At 40.4% G+C, this 21,200-nt stretch overlaps 1 protein-coding gene across 4 annotated transcripts in view; it reads right to left on the minus strand.

The window, feature by feature from the left end:
• The window catches only part of RANBP9 (RAN binding protein 9), a 60,471-nt gene that overhangs the window by 24,484 nt on the left and 14,787 nt on the right, over positions 1–21,200 (minus strand). For all 4 annotated transcript variants that reach the window (XM_075921183.2, XM_075921181.2, XM_075921182.2 and 1 more), the window contains exons 3-4: positions 7,876–7,928; positions 2,078–2,245 (exon numbers count right to left, since the gene is read on the minus strand). In XM_075921183.2, the coding sequence (XP_075777298.2) occupies positions 2,078–2,245; positions 7,876–7,928 (221 nt within the window). The remainder of the gene's footprint in view (positions 1–2,077; positions 2,246–7,875; positions 7,929–21,200) is intronic.

The following is a 21,200-nucleotide window of genomic DNA, read 5'->3' on the forward strand; positions in this document are numbered from 1 at the left end:
AATTTGTATCTGACACCTACAGGGTATTATCAATTTCCTTGTCCTAATGCTGTAAGGTTGGGGTTTTTTTAACCTTGTTATTAGTTGTCCATCTATGCTGATGACTAAAATGTACTTCTCAGTTTTATTTCTCCATCTGATATACCATTACTATATCAAATATAGCATGGCAAAACCAATGCTTCTAATCTTTCCTCCTAAATCCAACCCCAACTTTCACCATTAACATTTCCATCCTTCATCACTGAGGCCCTTAATATAGGGATCACTTTTGACTCCTTATCCTCTCTCCCCCACATGAACAGTAATCAAATCTCGCTGCTTCTTCCATCATATCTAAAATTCACCATTTCCAAATGGCTTAATCGCTGTCCATGTCTTAAGTTTCTCTTGCCTTAACTATTGAATCCTCTTCCTTCTTTGGACTCTCTGACTGTCACATTCCTCCCCTGATTTCTCCAAAATGATCTTAAGTGTTGCCATATCATCATCATTCCATTCACCCATTTCTGCAGCCATCCAGCAGCTTTCCATCACTCTAAACAAGCTTCTGGTCCTCCCCTTCAAGGCTCTTTATTAAAGCTCCTGCCCAAATCTACAACCAGTCTTTTTTCCCAGTCCTACTCCTCACAGAAGCCTTATCTTTTGTCCTTTGTCATTGCCTCACATTGTCTAAGACTTATTCCATGCTAGCCCTTATTAAAACCCTCTTCCAAAATCTATTCATCAAGTCACCCCCTTAACCCACCAACCTCTCCTTAACCCACTGTTAATGCAAACAAAGAAGACATGAAAAAAAGAAAATATCTTTGGTCACTGAAGTGTGTGCAGACTACCTGAACTGCCAGACAGGTAACAGTTAACTTAAGGTCAACACCACCCATCCCTGCTCATCCTCAAGTTTCTATACTATGTGAGAGGAGATATGATATTAAAACTAGGGATGTGAATGGGTAACTGGTTACCCGGTAAGCATGCCTCCTAACAGCTAACCGGCACCCGGGAGCAGCCTCACTATCTGCAGCACTCCAGCCCCATTGTGCCATGGGGGCAGGAGGCTGCTCCCAAGTGGGCTGCTCCAGCCAGCCTGAAGCAGTCTCCCATTGGGATACCACTTAACTGGTTAACTGATTAAACAGGATTTTACATTCCTAGCTAAAACATATTGTGAAGGGTTAATTGGCTTAAATTTGGGATGGCCTATATAACTACCTTGTAGCTTTGTCCCAGCTCTAAATGTAACAACCTGAGACACAAATGAACATGCTTTAGATCAGCTGTGGCCAACCCAAGGCTCTCAAGCCGCATGCAGCTCACCCCCCTCCCCACCCAGGGTGCAGCTCGCAAAGCTCCCCCCTGGGCTCATAAGTCGCTCCCACGCCCTCCCTGTGCTGACCTGGGCGGGGAGCGGTCCAGCCTGGCCATTAAAGTTGATGTCGGCCGGCGGGAGCCTGATGTGGCCAAAAAGCCTCTAAACATGTTTTTTTTGCTCGACAACTTTGCCCCAGCTCTTCGCACTGGATCCACTGATTACTTGGCTCTTAGCCCATAATAGGTTGGCCACCCATGTTTTAGATAAAGCCCCTTTGATTTAAGGAGCTACTGGCAGACAGTGTGCTGTCCACAAAGGGACACTGTTTTTGAAATTCATTTTTCTATTGTCTGGAACAAAGTGGGTAATGAGACTTCATCTAACAGTAACATACAATATCTAATTACAAATTCAAAAATATAAACTTGAACTTAACAGTGACAGTTGAAAACTAGTGACCTTCCTGAAAATTCACTTGCCAGATCTTAGTCCCCAAGATATATGTAGATCTCCTGGGAAAGATGGTATGGGCAAACCCATCCAAATTTGTGTATAAGGTTTTACTATTAGATTAATTTTTTTTTCATTTTCCTTATCTACCTGTTTAAAGCCCTGGAGTATAAAACCCATACAAATATTGGTGAACACTTAAAGTGCTTATGACAGCTTGATTCTCCCGTCAGTATCACATTATTTTAAAAGTATCAAAAAACTACACTAGGTTTGATGACATCAGTTATCATTAGCAGCATTTGTTTTCCATACCCAAACTATGTCCATTCTTTGTGTAGAAGCAGGTATTGTTGATCAGGTTTACACAACAACCAATGACATCACCAGTTGTAAATGTTGGGCCATAGGGTTGTCCAGTTCCAGACGAACAAAATGAATGTCCATCATCTCCATGGTAACCATACGAATGCTTATCCCAACCTATAACAAAGCATTTTGAATGTATTAATTTGCTTCACTACAAATTAGCGGAAATACATTTAATGTATACAATAAAAGTTAACATATCACAACCCAAAACAGTTAATTAAGTTGGTTACTACACTCACAGTTATTCCTGTCAAAGAGTAAAATAACCACTACCAATGCACAGAAAGTACCAACATTAAAATGCTTTGGTTAATTTAAATAGCAACAAAAATGGTTGAACATATAATTCTACTTATGGGTGCCAAACACAGCTAATCAAGAAAAAAGGTATAGTGTTAAGACTGTCAATTCCCATCCCCTTTAAAAAGATCTAGGATTCAACATTGTCAACATTTGATAACTGACCAGCTCCACTAAAGCTCCCTACGTGTCTGGCATGTCCCAATAAAGTAGTGAACTTTCCTCTTAATTTCCCACATTTTACAACATCCATTCCATAACAAGTCACTGTCACATTGAGACTACCTACAGATCCAGACGTGTTTTTGGAGAAAGCCAGTGACACTTTTGAACATCCTTAATTGTTGCGTAGCAGCAAGTAGCACTCCATGTAATAGACAAGACCACAAACTATAGTACTACTAGCCTTGCTGTCTTTGAAAACTTCAAATCTAGAAATGAACCCAGGTGAAAAGTCACTAACACTAGATAATCAAGAAGGACCTAATTCTGCATGTGTAGAATTCTGCATTTATTCTCCAGAATCAATAAGTTTCAAAATAACTACTTGCTTCTTCTCTGTTTTTAATAGGAATGTCGTGAATGAAGCAACTATAGTGGTCCCTCAGTACCAACACAAAAAACTCTTTGGAAAGGTGTGACCTGCAGGCACTGTATATGCTCCCCTATAGAAGACTATCTGATGGAAGGGTGTATAAAAGAGTTCAAATCCCATTTCTATCCCAGTTTCATTCCACAATCAGCAGTCAACAGACTCCGGAAATGTGGGTCTACATACAGACAATTTTCCTGAAAAGTTAGTTACTTGGTAGGGATGTAAGTGACTATCTGATAAGCATAAGCTTATCGGAGAGTCGACCAAGGATACCTGGTGATGAGACTAGTCCCTCCCCACCCTCACTTTCTGCCTCTACCAGAGAGAGGCAGCAAGAAGAGGGGGGGAGGGGCAGGAGCCAATGCTGTGGAGAGCCAGCTCAAAAGCCGGCTCCCCCCAGCACCATCTCCACGGGGGCCAGAGGTGGTAGCGGCACAGCAGGAAACCGTGCGAGTGGGGACTGAAGCAGTCTCTGCTCATGCCGCTACTGCTGCGATTCTGCTTTTGTGGGTCTCTTGTACATTTCAAAAGCAGAAGCCCTGCAGAGAGTGCAACAGGGCTCTTGTTACAATTCAAAGGCAGAGGCACCCTTATAGACTTATCAAAGAGTCAATGAAAATCCTATCAACTATTCAATTGGTTAATTAACCTACATTTAACATCCCTGTTATCTGGACGTAACTTAATCTTTTTTTGCATACTGTCCACTTAGGAGCATATCCAGCAGTAACTGTCAAAGGAAGAGTGACAGAACTAAAGTGTAAGGACTGTTCTGAATTTCCATGATTTTTTTTTTTTTTTAAAAGGATACCTATCATCTATGATTTTGAACAAATACACATTCTCTCAATTTATCTCCTGATGCCACTGGCTGAGCGATTGGCATATAAATTTAATTCTTCTTAGACAAAGGGATCCTTTTAACAGTGACTATGCAACCTGGCTTTTTGCTATCACATCATGAGGTCCAGCGAGAGACAAAGAGGCAGCAGCCCTGTCCAAGGGGGGTTTGAGCTCCCTGTAGACAGAGGCTGCTTGGGGAGGCGAGGTGATAGGGGGAGCTGCCATGAAGCAGCCACTGTTAGAGGCAGCAGCACGGGAGGGAAGAGGCAGCACTGCAGAGCAGGTGCTGAAGGAAGCCGGCTTAAGGGAAATGTGAGTACAGTAGTCAAGAAGATTAACTGAAACCTAGATTAACTGATTGTCTACTCGACTACTCATTCACATCCTCTACACTCGTCGGGTCCTAAGCATGCCGGACTAGAGAGGTTCAACTTGTTCTGTCTTTCACTGTACACCGAAAACTTATTTTATAAACATATGGTGTTACATAAAGGAAGCCATGAGATGCAAAGATGTGCATTTGAAGTTTGATGTTTTACAACTGAATATTTGCAAAGGCTAATGATTTCAAAATCTCTTCAAGCCTTATTCTCATTAAGTTGACCTCTGCAAAAATGCAGTAAGAACAGCTCTAAGTTTCTCAGTCTGAAACAACAGAAATATGAATAAACACATTTTTAGAGGGCAAACTGCAGTCTCCATAGAGATTGTGCACCTCAAGGAGGCAAGAATGGGTACTTCGCAGACACAGATCTACAAAGATCACACAATTTCTCTCAAGGGATACTACATAGCACATGAGGCTCTGATTGAGCAACTGACACCAAGAGAAGTGACACAAAAGGAACTACAGCTCTGGATTTGGAGGCATCACCTTCACAGATTCCTACAGATCCCTAGCTTCCTTTTGGCATCAAACTCATCTGGAATACCCATTTTTTTCCCTAAGAAAACCCAATAAACTAAGATGAGTGACCAAAAGTGATGGTCATTCTGAAAGAAGAAGAGTTTCACAGAGGTACCAAACATTTTTATATTGAAGAAAGTGGAAAAAATAAATTGATAATGAATGCAACTGGCTAGGTGGATCTATGAAGTTTCCCAGAGGCTAACAGAACATTAAAGCTTTTAACAGAAGTGACTATATTAAATTACAAAATAAATCTAACAATACTGATGAGGTACAGAAAAGAAAAGGCTTTCTTCCATTCTCACTGTTTTAGGTATGGGTAAGGGACTGTGATGAAGTGGGAGACATGACTCCTTTGTATACCTCACTGAGCATCCAGATCTGCAAAAGGGTCTGTGCCTTGCCTTCTAAGTAGGCATGTTAAGAAGCAGGTAATTTGCTAATCATGTAGTCGGTAGCATTTTTATCAACTACGCAATTAGACGATATGGGAAGTTAAAGCTCCCTGCTCACACCAGGTCCAGGAGCTACCCCCCACTGCTGCTCTGCATTTAAATGCATGTAGTCAGTGGCATTAACCAATAAGCTTTTGCTTATTGACAACTATTACATTCCTACTTTTCAGCACTGCTTTATGTGGGGTTCTATGGATCTAGGGCAACATGCATATCCTTAATAAGGAGAACTGTACCGGCCAAACTTTAAGGACAAGTAAAATGTATTAAGACAGTTGACGGAAGTATATGTAGCAAATTCACAATACAAAGCATTTAAGAGCAGTAAACTATGGAGGGAAATAGTCTCTCATACTTCGGTCACACTGATTTGGGATTTAACCCACATCATGTAAATATAATATTTTCAATAAATACCACTTTATTTAAAGGCATTTCAGAAAATTAAACACAAAAGGAGAGCTTAAAGGAAAACTACATGAATTAGTAATACTGCTAATAATTCTTTAATAAAAAAATGCATCAAAATCTTTTTTCATAACTTTGAATACCAACTGATAAACCACTGACTTCAGAACAGCTACTTGGATATGACTGGATGTTTGCATTGCACTCTTCCCAAGAGGCTTAGCCAGAAACTGGAGACTGAAGACTGACAATAATGTAAGACTAATTTAATATTATTTACATTTGTTTAAAATTAACCAAATTTTAAAAAGAAAGCCATTCCTTCCATCTCCTATTTCTTATGTATTAAAAAATGGGAGTTGCATTCCTATCCCTACTCAAAGGGAAGCTATTTTACTTATCAGATAAATGTTCTAATACTACAGGATCAGTTCAGTTTACTATCGGAACTAACTTACAATCTCTGCCATAAGATTACTACAATTTTTCTTATTACAAAACCAAACAGTTCAAAAAATAGAATTCGTATGCAAATATGATTTGAAATAGCAAAATGTAAACTCTCTGAAGAGCCAAGTATATACTAAACATTTTATATGTTTTGACACTGTACAAAAATATTCAAGGTATTTCTATTAAGATGTAGGCCCTAATCCTAAAATTCAGTGGACTACTTGTGTGATCAAAAGTTAAGCATGGAGAGTGTTGGCACAATAGGTGCTGATTCCATTGGTGCTCCAGCCTTAGAATACCCACTGAAAAAAGTTAATGGGTGCTTAGCACCAACTGGCAGCTCTAACAACCAACTTCCTCCCTCTTCCTCCCACTCACAGATCAGCTGTTCCTGGGAGGAGCAGGGACAGGGCATGCACAGGAAATGGGGTAAAAAGAGGTGAGGTGGGGATGGGCAGCTTGAGGGAAGGGGTGAAGTGGGAACAGGCCCAGGGCTGAGCACCCACCACGGAAAACTGGAAGCTGACACCTGTGTTTGGCACCATGTTGTGCATGCCCCCATGCTGTGCAAGCCCCTTATTTTAGAAAGGCAGGGAAACAATGCTGAGAAGAATAGATGTCTGGCTCTACTCTTAACAGTGATATGCTTTTGATCACAGCAGGGCAGCTCTGTTAACTATTAGAAAATGGTGTACTATAAATTTGTAGAACGAGGAAGTATTCCGTGGTTCAGACTGTTCACTTTACCAGATTTTTATTTGTTCTGTAGCTGAAGTGTCTTGGCTGTGTTCTAAATAGGAAACATTTGATGGATATTATCATACTGTATTGATTAAGTCAGAGACTTAAAGTATCTATTTTAAATAATTATTTAAATCAGCAAAGAGGAAACAATGATTTAAATAATCCGCTTTAACTGTTTTGCATATGTACATTACATATTTTCCAAAGGCAAGGTTAGTAATCATTAATACATCAAGTAAATCTCATCTTCTCACACCAACTTAATATAGCTTTTACACAACATCTGGTTCTTTCTTCACTAACTAGCAGGATACATTATATTCAAAACATTTATTTGGGCAGTTATATAACTTAACTTACACATTCTAATTTTTATTTATTGAGAAAATGATCAATGATGGATTTCTTATTTACTAAATTTTACTTGTGATTTGTGTTCAGCCCTATATAGATTGAAAGGTTCTGGATACATAAGAAAAAGTTTTATATTTAAAATTAGCTCAGGTATTAAACAAATTAAGTACAGTCTATCGTGAATTGAACTGACTGGCTCCAAATGCTTAACCAGTGATTTCTTCCTGTTTAGTGGTTTGATGTCAAAAAACTTTGGCACTAAACATGTACTGTTTACTTTTTTTTGTATAATATTAGTAGATTACAATAAAATGAGGCTTTAGGATTGGTTGCCAATTTCAAAGCTAATTTTAAATAGGTTTATTATTAAAATAAGTCTGTGCTTACTTCAAATCAAAATCATCATATTTAAAAAAAATAGGGTTTAATTTTATTTGCTTTTATCCACTCGATTATAATGTGCAGACACACAAAGCATAATAACCATGATTAACAATTAACTTGTCAGGCTGTAAGCTTCACATAGCAAGGACTGTCTTCATACTGTATTATGCCCTGATAAATACATTGTTGATGTTCATCAGGATCAAACATTTCAAAATACTTACTATACCATAGAACCATTAAGTTAATTATGTTTAATTTTTTCTAAAATAAAAATAAAAAATATTAAACATACCTGGTAATCTGTTCATATTTACACCTTGAGCAGAAAGCCCAATTCCCATGTAACTGTAAAAATCAAAATAAAAACAAACTTATCTTTCTTTTACAAAACATGAACAAAAATATATGAAAGACATTTCCAAGAAACACTGTCCTGAATCTACTGCCAGTTAAATTGCTAAGAGATAATTTAAGACGCTGACAGCGCAATAGGAAAGACATTCCCAATGTATTTGGTGTATCACGGATGAGGTACTTATCCTTAAGGGTCTAGGTTTGACACAAGTTCCCTCTTCTCCAAACATCTCTGTTTTCATCTAAAAGTACTAATAGAGGTCATCAAGTTGACCAAAGGGCCTTGCTTCACTAGGCCACTCACTTGTTATGAATAGGGAGAATCAAATAGTCTTTGCTGAAGCGAAGGCAATTTCAAGGAAAGATGTACCCCCTGGAGAGTCCACCAAACCCTTGAGAAAATGCAGAAAGAAATTATTTTATCAAATACCCTTATAAACTGCATAAACATTTATTTTTAGAAGACATTTGTTAAAGTCAGACTAATTGCCTTAATCACTCAAGGAAAGTCCTTGAGTTTGTTTGCCAGACTCTGAGAAAGGGCAACAGGGAATAGATCACTTTGATGATAACCAGTTCTGTTAATTCCCTCTGGAGCACCTGGCACTAAGACACTGGGCTACATGGACCATTTATCTAACCCAGTATGGCGGTCTTCTGTACATATTAGCAAGATTTATCTAACCCAGAGTTTCTATTGCATCATAACCCCCTTCTGACAACCAAATTACTATGCGATCCCAGGGGCCAGAAGCCCTAGCCCTGCCATGCCAGGCAGCCTAAAGCCAAAGTCCTGCCAACCCGGGGGGGCATTAAAGATTCAGGGCTTCATCCTTGGGCAGTGGGGCTCAGACGGAGGTTTCAGCCCTGAACCCCAGCAAGTATAATGCCAGCCCTGGCAAACCCATTTAAATGGGGTTGCAACTCACTTTGGGGTCCTGACCCACAGTTTGAGGACTGCTGGTCTAGCCTAAGCAAACTATTCAATTAATTTTTGAGAATAGTTCAAATTAGTGCGCATAATATAAATCGAAGAGACAAGATAGGCAAGGTAGTATCTTTTGTTGCATCAACATCTGTTGGTGAGAGAGAAGTTTTCACACTACAAAACTTTCCTTTAGGTCTGGGAGACTCTCAGAGCTGGTCCATTAAAAGACATTTATACCTTATCTACTTTGCATATCTAATAACCTGGGACCAGTATAACTATCCCACTGCTTACATCAATCAAGGCACAATAGCTAATGAATGGTATTAAACAAAAAAGAACCCTAGATCACTTTGAAAACAGTGTATGTCAATAAGCTTCTTAACATTTTTCTCTTTGTATACATCTAATTTTCAAATATGTTTTCTATTATGGAGTACAAGTTAACTTGATCTTTTAACTAGGACTATACACCGGTCATGAGCTAAATGGCCTGAAAGTGGCCACTACCTCTTGTAACATGCTTATGTGTGGGAATTAAGAATTTCCTGCCACAACTTCCAATCACCATAAACTACTAGCTGCTTGCCAGGATTGCAAACCCTCCAGGAATTAAAGTCTCCAGGAATTAAAGACTGATCTTCAGTTAAAGATTGTGTCATTAGATTAAATGTCCAGGAATACATCCAACTAAAATGGGCACCTCTACAGTTGTCACATGTACCTGCTACACACAAAGCATTCCCTCCAGTCATGCCTAATGTATCCCGTACACACTCCTGAACTGCTGGCAATCCACATCTTTAGCACTTCAAAGATGAATGCCATAGTTTGAAACAAAGAAGCTGAAGCATCAGGAGGTTAAGAGTTGAACTTTTAATTACTTTACTGAGACACTGATCAAGACCAAGTCAACTTAACTATTCCAAATAATAGCATAAATGGAAAAACCTAAATTTCCATTAAACATGTAAAGGGATCGGCCTATAAACCCAATATAAGGAAGATTACAATGTGAAAATTAAAGGAGCCCTGTGGCACTCTTAAGACTAACAATTTTATTTGGGTATAAGCTTTCATGGGCTGAAGCCCACTTTGTCAGATGTTGTATTTGACAATGTGGACTCCAACTCATGGAAGTTTAAACCCAAATAAATGGGTTACTCTTTAAGGAGTCACAGGACTCCTTGTTTTTTGCTGAAACAGACTAACATGGCTACACCTCTAAAATATGAAAAGTATATATCAATGCAAAATATAACTTACAAGAAGATTTTGTGAACAAGTGTAAAGGATACCAATTTAGTTAGTATAAATTTAGACAGCTTCTTTAAAAAGTCTAACTAAACAAAAACATTCAAAATTTAAAATTAATCAATTGGCAACAAAAACAATGTTTCAGCTCCAAACACAATTTCATATCAGTATTCTATAAAGGAACAGTACTAAGACTATGTTAACTGCAGGAGGAAAGAGATCTAGTACACTTTAAGTAGGGATGTAAAATTCTGTTTAATCAGTTACACTTTAGGTTTAATTGGTTAATTGCTTATATATGTCCCTGCCTGAAAGGTAGCACAGCAGATCCAGACAGGCTGAAGCTATGGGTGGGTGACTGCTCCAGGTGGGCTGGAAGGCCTGTCACATTGCATGCTATTCCCCAAGATGCAAAGAACAGTTTTGGGCCCTACATACATATACTTATGACCTTTACAGCAAAAACATATGCTCACTTTCATTTTAAAAACTTCATTTTTGTTTATAATGTGCCTAATAAGGCATACACTCTTTTAAATGGCAAGTTTATAAACTGTTATTTATTAAACAGTCACATTTGTACAGAGTCTATGAAATTACCAACGTGTACTGTTTTTAAATACTCATACATTTCTTACTACGGTAACAGCATTTTCCTACAAAGATAAGTTCCTATTTCCTACTACACCCATTAATAACCTTCTGTGCATTGCACAGCCTTCTGACTGGGGAGGGAGCAGGCAATTCTTGGATAGCAGCATGCATCTCCATAACAACCACCCCAACAACCAGATTGACACAGCCATAAACTACTCCACACTGAAGGAAGTTCTCATGGAGTTGTTCTACCACTGCAAACAGGGAACAAGCTCTGGACAGATCTCTCAGAGTTACTTTAGACATCTTCAAATTCTGCCCCCATTGATGAACATCCAAGCTCTTCAGCTTTAAGTGTTCTCAGCAAACAATGCTAGTTTTCTCCCAAGATCTAGAAGGTTATGCACAATGTCAGCCTGCTCCTCCACAGGTGATGCCTTTATAGCCTTGATTCTGAACTCACTGCATAACAGCAGTTATCCTTAAGCAGCCTATTTATATTCATCACCAAGTTAAGTATAAAAATGCTCTAACTAGATTTCACTGTAGTGAGAAAAGGAGAGGAAGTAATCTTGTAGTTAGGTTTGGGGGGAAAGGGGAGGGGGTTCCATGAAAGAAATGCATTCCTATTATTGCTGGAGTATAAATTTCTATCTGGATGTCTGGTTAAATACAGAATAAGAACATGAGGATAAAAAGAGAAGAGGAAAATCATTAATACGAGGAAGTATGGAATTAGAAATTGAAGAAAAAGAACAGGGATAATCATTCATAGCAATGAAGATGATATGCACTTCCTGTGACAGTTAAGGCTACATTTTAATCACAGGTATTTTTAGTACAAGTCAGACAGGATACAGGCAAAAAACAACAATTCATGCCCCCATGACCCGCACTATAAGTAGCCCTAACTAAATCGTAGGAGCTTCAGGGGCCTCCACAGGTGCTACTGCTCCGAGGGGGTAGAAAATGGACTCCCAGGGCCTCCAGGTGATCTGAGACCATTCCTGCTCTAACATCCCCTGGGTCAATCTGCCTCGGGCCAGCTGAGCGGCGGCAGGTGCAGCAGGCTCAGAGACTGCCACACCACTGCTACAGAAGTAATGGAAGTCCTGAAAATTCACAGAAACCATGACAGACTTGTAGCCTTAATTATCATCAATTGAACCTGTGCAACAAAATCTTACACCATCAGGATGAATACTTATCTCAGTAGGAAAGGCAAAAGAATTAACTATAACATTTCAGATTTAACAGCATTCTCTATACTCTGTTTCACATTTCTAATAGGAATATGAGGAACTTATTAAATCTTATCTAATCATTTCTTTACTAGAAAGATTATTGGTATTTGTGATGAAGACATTGCTATATATGTTACTCTAGATACAAGACATTCCTTACTTTTGGTAATTTGTCCTTAAATGGAATGGCATTAATTAAAAAACAACAAGGCAAATTTCTCTTTCTTTGGTAAAGATCATCAATGAAAATTTTTACTAAAATATAACACACAAAGAAAAATCAGCCATGTGGTAAGCACAGTTAAAACATGGTTTGTTTTATTAAAACTAATTGAATCTACCAGTAAAAAGGTACAGCTATTGGGGAAAAGCTTAACTACTCCCTCAGTATGACTATTTAGATTACTGAGTGTAAAATTTCAAAGGCTTTTGCATTGCGTCACTTGCAACGATGTTAAAGAAATCTCAAGTGCCTTACAGTAGTCTACTGTCTCTCTTCATTGATGCCTGATTGTTAAGCGGTCAAAAAAGTAAAATCCATCTTTACAACGTACTTTAAAATTCTGAGAAAATGAATGCAAGAACTCTATTGCCAAGACAACCCATGACTCAACATAATGAACTGTTTTGTGTTTCCTTCCCTACAAATTTCTTCAAAATAAGCAGGAGGCCTAGTCATTCATTTAACCCAAACTGAACGCAGATTTCTTTTCACAAGAAATTTCCTATGAAGCCATTTTTGAAAATAGGTCTAACATTTCAGAGTAGTTAATTTACGCACAGTTCTCCAACTAGTATTGGAGGAAAATGTAATAATTACTTCTTTGATTCCATAACATTTCTCCTAAGAAGATTTTAATACATTGATTCAGTCTTTAGTGATTTCTTCCGTCTTTCTAAGATCAGTCACACATTTTTTTCCAGTGGATGTTCTCTGCAAGAACATAAGCATGCCAGCTGAACAGTACTCAGGAAAAAAATGCATGCAAATATGATCCCTGCTAAACAGACAGTATTTGTGAGCTGTGTATTTTACTCCAGTACACAGGGACTAGTCTCATATGGCTGGACTTTATTAGAAGGGGAACAATTTAAATTCTCAAAAAACAGAGATCAAAACCCAGAATTATATAACTCTCTTTAATTAGGATTCAAGTTAATTTTTTCACTCCTTTTTAAAAAGTAACTTGGGAATATAACAGCTCCATTTCTTTAATTTTTCATTATTCCAAATCAAATTATACATAAATGCAATCTTCAAAGAATCGCTTTTACCTTTGTAAGATACCATTCTCTTCTTACCTCAAAATAACCAAATTAGGTACACTCAGTGGGAAACTGAAATTTAAATACAGTCTAAAGATAAAAGAATGAACAGCAGCAGTTTGCTCCTTTTTCATAGAACCATCATCTTGGATTTTAGATTTTAGGTTATGATGGCAATAACAAGTCAATATACTAACTTCAGACTTCTCAAACACCTGATTCTGCTCTTCTTCCAAATACGCTGCAATTAATACTGTTGCAAGTTCAAATGATAAGTGTAAAAAAAAAAAAAAAAAACTCTCGTACACTATGAAAACAAAAGCCTATTTCCAAAAAAACTGACAGGTCTGATGTTTGAAATACATCAATCCACCATTTGAAAATTCTACACAAAAATCCCTGGACTGAGATACTATGGTAAATAAAAAAATAAATGAAAAACACAAGATTTAAATTTCTCATATTATGTATAATAGACATCTGATCAAGACAGAAATATTTGAGAAGCAAATGATAAAAAGAGTGCTGGTTTGAGATCCCAGAGTTTGTATATAAAGATATGAGAAACTGAAGGAAAGGTCCTTCTTTAAAGGCTACAAATTAAAATAGTACAGATTTCAGACTGCATTAATGCACGTGAAAATTCAAATTTGTGTTTTCATAGTATTTGCTAGTTTAAACTAGTAGCTCCTTTTTTCCCCCACTGCCATATCCACTTCACCATGGACATGATGTATATTTCAGTGCTTTGCCAAAACCAAACGTTACTGATTAGAATCATTGTTACAGAGGAGCTGTGATTGACAGTTGTCTGAACCCTTACTTATACTGGGAATATGGAACAGCTTCACTGATGTCCAGTATGGCACAGTTTACTCTGATGCAGTATGATTTTTCATCAATGCAGTTTAACCCTTTTCAAAAATGGAATAAAGCAGCAATAATATAAATCAAGTTCACACTAGGAATTTGCACCAATTGCATGTTGGGCTACAGCAACATTATAAACAAATTACAGTGAAACCTTTGTTATCCGGCACTCTGTTAACCAGAAAACTTTGTTAACTGGCATTGCTCCCAGCCACAATACTGTCACATCTTTAGGTGCACAGGCCTGGCTTGGTTTACCATGATTGGCTTAATTTTTTTATTCAAGTAGTACTAATCATCTTTAAATCAAAATAGAAATGTGAGACCAACTGTCTCACTACAAAACTACCAATATTAAAAACTTGAATTTTACTATCATTGTCCATTGGTTTTTCCTAGGTTGATGGGACCCTCCGATAACAGGAACGCCCTAATCCCCAAGCTTGCCGGATAACACAGGTTTTACTGTATTGTACTTCAAAGTCAAGCTTACAAAAAGAGAAAGGTTTCCTTATACTTGTTTTTTGTTTACCTATCCTTTGGATAACTTATTTTCAAGTCTTTGTTTCATCCTCTTTTAAATTCCTGAAGTCTTATCCTGCTCATAGTTCAGGAATTATAAATTTAACTCTAGATACTGAGAGGGATGTGCACTGTAGTAGCCATCCTCGGTCACATCATGTTCTTACTTCAGTTGAGCGTAGAAAGATAAATGGTTAACTGGTAAACTGGAGGCTTATCAGTTCCAGTTAACTACAGTAAACTTCCAATAATCTGGCACCTTTAGGACCCAGGCTGTGCTGGATTATCAGATATGCCGGACTAGCGGAAGGGGGCTACGAGGGGCCTGGGGTGGAGTGGGGGGATGTGCCCCTCCGCGCTGTGGGACCAACCCGGCAGCACCCCAGCTGCTCTGCCCCAGACTTCCTCAAGTCAGCCGCTGCTGAAACTGACCAGCGGCTGACTCCGGGAAGCCCAGGGCAGAGCAGCTCCAATTGTCCTCAGCACTTCCGGGTTCCAGATGGTGCCGGGCCATCAGGAGTGCCGGACCATTGGATGCCAGATCACTGGAGTTTTACTGTAGTAGGGGCTGGAGCAACTCCCCACATGCTCCAGCCCCATGGGGCCCACCGCAGGCATGAGCTTCTCCAGCCAGCTGGCCAGAGCAGGCCCTGTCCATGGTGGGTTCAACCATGACAGGTTCCCCGCAGAGGGAAATAAGATGTAATTTACTGAGTGGGAGCGTGGTTGACCACTAGTGTACTACTTGCATACCTTAGAGCAGACTTGCCATTACTTTGCAGCAGATTTGCCATTGCTTGGAGTCTTTAGGATGAGACTAGGCTGCTTTTTAAAAGAAAATTTAATCCAGATTCTTGGGAGGGAATTTTAGAGCCTGGGGAGGGGAGGGGAGGACATGTGCTGCCTGGCCCTAGTGATCCCCCTCTGGTTTTGGCATCTGTAAATATTACTTCGTCCTTCCACCCTTCCCCAATCAGCCCCTTCCCTCATGAGCCCAGGGTAGAACAGAATTGCCTGTATTGCCCTCAAGATGTTCTTAACACTTGCTGCTCTACATAAAGAGAATGACACAAAATCTCATGCTTCAGGGCTTCAACTAGCTGCTTGAAAAGTTCAAGGAGGATTTTCCTCCTCCCACCAAGATGTATTCCTGGGGAGGAGGGGGGAAGGAAGGGTATGGTTTTGCCTTCCAATTAAGCATCAGGGACCACAACTGGAGACAGGACACAAGACAAGGTGGATCACTTTTCTAGGGTATAGAAAATCCTCTTTACAGATGGCTGGGAACTTGGGGGGAGGTGGACAGAGGAGAGGGAGGTTTCTCTTTCCTTTGCAACAAGGTGTGATCCATCAGCTAGGATCATGTGAGCATCTTGCACCTAATTAATTCCCTGACATTACAGGGACCATACTGGAGCAATTTCTCATATTCTCTACCTCTGGCACACAGTAAAGTCTCCTAGGAATTTAAGACACTTTGGTCTAATGTCTTTGGGTTTCTTACAGAGGTACCCAAGTGATGTCTAGTAGCTTGGGATACAAGGTTAGACTATAACAGTGGTTCTCAACCAGTAATATAAGTGTGCCAGAGGATACACTGAGGTCTTCCAGGGGTATATCAACTCATTTAGATATTTGCCTAGTTTTACATCAGGCTACATAAGAAGCATTAGTAAAGTCAGTACAGATTAAAACTTCATACATCACTTGTTTAACCTGCTCCATGTACTATACAATGAAATGTAAGTACAATATTTATATTCCAATTTCTTTTATTTTTATATGGTAGAAGTGAGAAAGTCAGTAATTTTTCTGTAACTGTATTTTTATGTCTGATTGTGTTTTTAAGTGAGGAGTAACATGGTGAGTATGCAAGATAATTCAGATTCCTGAAAGAGGAACAGTAGTCGGAGAAGGTAGAGAGCCACTGGACTAGAAGATCTAATGATCCCTTCTGGCCTTAAAAGCTATAAAACTATAAAATGCAGTATTCATTTCCCCTGCCCCCATGAAGTCAATTAGCATTTTACGTGTATAAGAATAGCAGGATTAGCCATTTGTGGATATTAAGATAATTTAACTCTGTGTATAAAAGTAGCATTATAAAATGTTAGATAAAAAATTATCCCAGGAGAGCCTGAGAAGGCAGTAGCATCAAGATGCACCTGGCTAGGAAGATAGGAACCACATCACAGGATTTTGCAGAGAACTGAATTAGAGGATAGATAAACTAGGTACTATAAAAGCTCTGTAACTGCAAGACAGGGAGGATCATAGCCACCAGTCTCAACAGGAAATATAGGGTAGTGGTGGTTTGTGACTCCCTTCTGAGAGAGTTGGAGACACCCATCTGTTGGTCTTGCATGGTATCCTGAGAGGTGTGCTACCTACCAAGCTCCTGTATTCAAGAAAGGATTGCTGAAGATCATCCAGCACTGACTACCCCCTTTGCTACCCATCCATGTGGATGCCAATGATACTGCAAGATTAGAATTGACTACGGGGCTTTGGGAATAAGGGTGAAAGAGTTGGAGGTGCAGGTCATGTTCTCTCTGATAATTCTGATCAAGGGTAAGGGCCCAGGCAGAGAGAGATGAATCCTGGAGGTGAATGCATGACTACATAATGGTGTTGCAAGGAGGACTTTGGCTTCTTTCAGCATGGGATGCTGTTCTGGGAAGAAGGATTACTGAGTGGAAACAGGATCCACCCACTGAAGAAGGGAAAGAGTATTTTTGGATACAGACTAGCTACTCTAAGGAGGAGGACTTTAAAGTAGGTTTGACAGGAGCAGGAGACAAAAGCCCATAAGCAGTGTAAAAAACATGGAGACCCAGGAGATGAAGGGTCAAACTCTGGGGGGAAACATAGGCCACTATGGCAGGAATAAGGGACAATGTAAAATGGAAATCAAATCAATAGCTGAGATGTCTATATACAAGAATTATTAGGAATAAAGAGAAAGAACTAGAAGTCAGTGAACAAGCACAATATGACGCAAGTGGCATCACAGATGGAGATACATAACTGGAATGTTGGTATATAAGGGTACAACTTACCCAGAAAGGACAGTCAGAGGAAAAAAAGGAAAGAGTTATTGCATTGTATATCAAAGATTTATACACTTGGACTGAATTTGAGATGGAAATAGATTTACCGAAAGTCTCTGAGTAAGGATAAAACGTAAAAAAGGGTGATGTCAAAGTTGAAGTCTATTATACGCTACCTAAGCAGGAAGAGATGGACAAACCTTTCTTTAAACTAACAAAATCATCAGCATAGGACTTGGTACTGGGGGACTTCAACTACCCAGATATCTGTTGGGAAAATAAAACTGCAGGGCATAGATTATCCAACAAGCTCTTAGAATGCACTGGAGACAAGTTTTTATTTCAGAAGGTGAAACAACTAGGGTAGAATCTGTGGCAGTTTTGATTTTGACAAATAGGAGCATGATAAGAATCAGAGTGAAAGTGAACTTGAAAGGATAAGAGCACTGATTCTAAATAATTGTAGAGGGAAAAATAGCAAAATAAAGACAATGGATTTCAAGAAAGCAGACTTTAGAAACTCAGAGTTGGTCGGTAATATCCCACAGGAAGCAAGTCAAAGGGGAAAAACAGTCCAAGAGTTAGCTGTATTTCAAGGACACAATGATTCAAGAGCAAACTATCCCAATGTGCAGGAAAGATAGGAAGTATGGAAAGAGACAACCTTTTTGGTGAAAACTTAAAAAGGTTCTGCCATTTTTATATTTTCTGGCATGGTCTTTCTTCCATCACTGGGACTCTGTCCTGGGCCTCTCTCATGCTTCTAATGTATTTGTACAATAATTTCTTCTTATCCTTTGTGTGTCTAACTAGTTTAATCTTGTTTTGTGCTTTGGCCTAATTTTGTTCCTTTGTCCTTGTGTTTATCTATATTTATCCTTTGTAATCTGACCTAGTTTCCACTTTTTGTAGAACTCTTTTTTGAGCACCTCCTGGTTCAGCCAGGGCTGTCTCCTGCCATACATACTTCCTATCTTTCCAGTGCATTGGGACTAGATTGTTTGGTGATTGTACATCGAATATACCAAATGCCAGTGAAAATGAGGTAGGACCTGAGGCTAATAATATAGAAAGAGTTACAGGCAGTCCCCGGGTTACGTACAAGATAGGGACTGTAGGTTTGATCTTAAGTTGAATCTGTATGTAAGTCAGAACTGGCGTCCAGATTCAGCCGCTGCTGAAACTGACTGCCAGTTCTGACTTACATACAGAATCAACTTAAGAACCTCAGGCGTCCCCAAGTCAGCTGCTGCTGAAACTGATCAGCAGCTGATTCCAGGAAGCCCGGGGCAGAGCAACTCTGCCTCGGGCTTCCTGTAGTCAGCGCTGGTCAGTTTCAGCAGAAGCTGACTTGGGGACGCCTGGGGCAGAGCAGCTGGGGTGCTGCCGGGTTGGTCCAGTAGCGCCCAGAGCGGCGCTGCGGGACCAACCGGCAGCGCCCCAGCTGCTCTGCCACATGCGTCTGGGGAAAAGCCTAGTCTGCTGGGGGGCGGGGGAGGGGAGGCGTACTATCTGCGCCCCCACCCCCACCCCAGCAGACCAGGAAGACGCGGGCGGCGGACCGAGACGCACCGCAGTCCCGCCACCTCGGTCCTCCGCGGCTTTGCTCCCAGTCTCCCTGGTCTGCCAGGGAGACGGGGAGCAAAGCCTCTGAGGACGCCAGCAGCGGGACAGCCGCGGGGCGTCTGGGCTGTCCTGCTGCCGGCTTCCCCGAGGCTTTGCAAAGCCACGGGGGGGCTCAGGCAGCGAGGCTTCCCTCCGCGGCTTTGCCGGCTTCCCTCCGCGGCTTTGCAAAGCCTCGGGGAAGCCGGCAGCGGAGCAGCCCAGGCGCGCCTGGGCTGCCTCGCTGCCCGAGCCCCCCCCCGGCTTTGCTCCGCGTCTTCCTGGTCTGCAGACCAGGGAGACGCAGAGAAAGCCCCGGAGTACACGGGCAGCAGGACCGCGAGGTCCCGCAGTCCGTGTCCTCCAGGGGAGCCCCGTTCGTAACTGCGGATCCAACATAAGTCGGATCCGCGTAAGTCAGGGACTGCCTGTACTCACTTTGTGCAGTAATGATGGTTCTTTGAGCAATAGATAAGTTGTGAACAAATCTATTATTGGCACCTCCTATTGACAGAATATGCTATGGAGTACTGCTGGATTCATTTCCCACTCATGGTGGTGTGAGAATGTGTGACTAAGACTGTCTGCCGTTGTGTTCTGCACCACCATAGGTAGGCTGCTAATATTCAAACTCTATACTGAATGCACCAGTTCTATAGCTTTAGTGCTACTGTACAGAGGAAGGATGATCTGGAGCCCACTTGACACGTTACATAGTACATGCACACTATGTCACGAGCAAAAGCATTGCCAACTGCTCTGAGTTTGAGGAGGCTCATGTGGAGAGCCCTCTCCAGGGGCAAACCACTTGTCTTGAGTCATGAAGTTGTAGAGATATGCTTCCCAACCTGAGGGATGCATCCAAAGTGAGAAGTAATGTCAGGGGTGTGAGAACATGACCCCTTTGCAAATATTTGCTGGGGCTTTCCACCAATCCAGGGGAGTGTTGGATCCTAAAGGGTATGAAGAGAGATTTGTCTAACCTATCTTTGTTTGGACTATAAACCAATCTGAACCATGTCTGTAGACACTATGTATAATCTGGCATGAGCTATTGCAAACGTGCCAGCCAGCATGTACCTCAGCTCCTGAGGCAATGCCTGGCTGATGTCCATGGGCTGGCTTGAACTGCCTTTGTGAGCATGAACAGATTGTGAAATTTGTGATGTGGGAGGAGTGTTCTCGCTTGCAAGGAATTGAGATCGTCCCCTATAAACTCTAAATACTGTACCAGAGTTAAAGTTGTCTTTTGGATATTGATTTGTAGCTCTAGTTTAGTGAGCATTTCCATAGACCCATTGCCGGTCCCATAGGGCATCATCGAAGGAGCGGGCCATACGAAGACAGTTGTCCAATATGGATAAATCATGATCTCCAGTATGCATAGGTGAGCTTACTAGAGAGAGAATGACTTTGGAAAATACTCTGTAAGCCAATGAAAGGCTGAAATGAAGTATTCTGTACTAGTAATGGCCCTCACCTGGGGTAAACTGGAGGAATCAGCAGTGGGAAAGTAGAATCAACATTAAAATAGGCATCCTGGAAGTTAAAGACAGAGAAACAATGTTTCTGTTCCAGAGATGGAATAATTGCTGCTAGTGTGACCATCTTGAATTTGAGCCTTCACAAATGTGTTCAGTGCTCTGAGATCCACTATGAGTCTCCAGCCATCCTGTGTCTTGGGGATCAGGAAATATTAACACGTTTTAAGATTAGAAACAATCAACTTGTGCATTGTTTATTTGTATTGCAGCGGCATCTATGAGCTCCTTGACCATCATGAATTACAATACAATTTCACTGTGTGAGGTATATATGAGACAGAAGAGCTTATAATCTTAACACTGTTGCCTTCCTTCTTCCTTACCCTTTCCTTCTACTGTTTGTTACAGTCACTTGTTGCCTTGTGTCTTAAGCTATGTTGGTA

This window comes from Pelodiscus sinensis, chromosome 2 (assembly GCF_052426305.1).
Source record: "Pelodiscus sinensis isolate ZL-2025 chromosome 2, ASM5242630v1, whole genome shotgun sequence".
NCBI lineage: Eukaryota > Metazoa > Chordata > Testudines > Trionychidae > Pelodiscus > Pelodiscus sinensis.